Here is a 2,500-nt window from a genome sequence, read left to right as displayed (position 1 = left end):
ACGCCATCTTGACGAATATTTAGAAATACAACGCATGTGTCAATAGTCCCAGTCCACCACGACATGACGACTCGTACCGGAATGGGAGTCGATGTAGCGTTTACATGATATCGGTATAACTTTTCATACCGTTATGAGAATTTCGATCCGGTACAACTACCGGGATGAACTCATACCAGTATGAGTTGTACTGGTATGAGATTTTTCACCGGTATCATGTAAACAAATACAGAGTGATAAGTAAGAACCGGGATGAACTCGTACCAGAATGAAACTCGTACCGGTATCATGTAAATACCCCCTAACTCAATGTTGTACCCAATTCAGGTCCTTTGGGAATAAAACGTTTTGTTCCAAATATTTCCATATGAATGCTACATTATCATGCAAGTGCAATACACAAAGAATCTTAACCCCGAGCTCGAGAGATTTGAATTGGGTACAACATTGCATTAGCCGAATTGGGCCGTCCGAAAGTCGCAGGTTCAACTCCTGCAAAGGAAAACTCCCATTTTTCTTCAATAATTCTCATGCTTAACTTAATTTTTTTTTTCAGATCCGAAGAATTTGTGTAGTATTCCTTACTCAAGTATTCCGTAGAAAACCGATAGGAACGGCATGTACTAAAACCACGAACACCGGAACACTCCGGAACACCCTGGAAGTAACCCAAAACCCTCAATTTGGCTAACCCTAGGCCTAAAAACCAACTTAAGGCCAAGCTAGGCCTAGGGTTGGCCAAATTGAGGGTTTTGGGTTACTTCCAGGGTGTTCCGGGATGTTCCGGTGTTCCGGTGATCCTGGTTTTAGTACATGCCGATAGGAAATAGAAACTGATCAATTTTGCAAAATTGTAGATAGCGTCAAACTAATACGTCAGCAGTCATATCGACAGTGTAATCTACTACTACTTCACCACTAAAAATTGACTTCAGTATCATTTTTTTTAAGGACAACGTATTGCAGGCTGCCCTCGCCCAAGAAAGACGCCGTTGGCAGAAGGAAATGGAGTTGGAAAGAAGCAAAGCTGCAGAGGCTGCAGTGGCGATTGCTGAAGTGAAATGGTTGGAGGAAGAAGAGAGAAAAGTATCTGAAGCAATCGAACAAGCCTTGCAGGTGGCAAGAGGCAGTTGGAAGGAGGAGAAAGACAAGGATATTGGTAAGTATTAAATTTTCGACTTCGGATATTGCGTTTCTAGCTGTCTGATTGGTTCACTCAGTCTTGGTTATCAGCTCATGTACCGTATGAACTAATATGAAAAGTGAAAGCTGGAAACTCATTGGCTTTAACTTTCCAATGTCCAAGCGATCAGAATTTAATAAAACAATTATTTCATTCGCGCTTCAACTCGACGCTACACGCATCGTTCAACTTGGCTATTCACCATCTCACATCCAACGCGAGCTCGTGGAATAATTGTTAAATAAATGGTTTTAATTGAGAAACGATTTTTGAGATTTCTCTGCTGTGTTCGATGATGGGCGCAAACTCCTCGCGCCTCATTCACGGGCATCAGAGGTGAACTAAGTTACAGGAGGGTCAGCAATTTCAACATACATACAACTTCTAATATAAAACTAAATGTAACTAACAAAATGCACATATACGATGTAGGCAGCTATTGTACATATTGCATATAGATTTCTTACATTGTATTTGTGGTTGCAATTTTCATAGTAGGCGAAGAACCACTTTAACTTGTGGAAATACTACTATTAACGTCATCATCATCGTCACTAAAATCCACTAAAATCAAATCTACGTTGTATCGGCTCTTGCTTAAAACATTTAGTTTTTCAACTTGTAATTACGTCGATCAGATCAAGCCACTGATTCATCGTACACCGACAGGAAGATTGTCCACGGTTGCTTGCTTCAAAACTCCACTACTGTTAACCATTTGACTCGTAGGAGTGATCGGTACGTAAATTCTCCTCACAATTTCAGTCAAATGTCAGTCAAAAAGTTATTGACAATGAAGAATATTATCAGCTTAAGAGGTGTGATTTTGATACAACACCAAATTCTCATGACCACCCTACAAAGAAATCGATGGTGCCAGTTAGGAGAATGAACTTTTCGATCGTAGGAATGAAAGTGGTCGCTTAGCGCCTGCTGCGTCTGCTTTTTGTTATGAGTGGCTCGTTCGACTGTCAGTGTCTTTTCTGATTGGCCAAGGAGATTAATGTGGTTTCTGTACCTTTAAATTGTCGTTTAAACGCTCTTCAAACTCCCTGTGTGTTTTGTGCGCAGCTGCGGCGGTGGAAATTGCGCGGCACGAGTGGAACTCCAGAAAGAAAGATGAAGTCGACCTGGCTTTGGAAACAACGAGCTCTCAACTGGTAAAGCAGTTCGAAAAACAAAGGAAAGAAGCGGTGGAAAAGGCTGTCGGCGAGGCTAGGGTTTGTATCAGTCATTAGAACCTTTTTGATTTAAGCTCTGACGGTTTATCGGGGCCCATCAGGTCACTTTTCTGGCTTATTCATGGTATTCGTTTTA

General features: G+C 41.4%; 1 protein-coding gene across 2 annotated transcripts in view; it reads left to right on the top strand.

The window, feature by feature from the left end:
• LOC138007657 (centrosomal protein of 152 kDa-like) overlaps positions 1-2,500 on the top strand; it is a 33,623-nt gene that overhangs the window by 19,705 nt on the left and 11,418 nt on the right. For both annotated transcript variants that reach the window (XM_068854692.1, XM_068854694.1), the window contains exons 19-20: positions 952-1,159; positions 2,255-2,403. In XM_068854692.1, the coding sequence (XP_068710793.1) occupies positions 952-1,159; positions 2,255-2,403 (357 nt within the window). The remainder of the gene's footprint in view (positions 1-951; positions 1,160-2,254; positions 2,404-2,500) is intronic.

This window comes from Montipora foliosa, chromosome 6 (assembly GCF_036669935.1).
Source record: "Montipora foliosa isolate CH-2021 chromosome 6, ASM3666993v2, whole genome shotgun sequence".
Classification (NCBI taxonomy): Eukaryota; Metazoa; Cnidaria; class Anthozoa; order Scleractinia; family Acroporidae; genus Montipora; species Montipora foliosa.
This window is presented reverse-complemented; position numbering and strand designations above follow the sequence as displayed.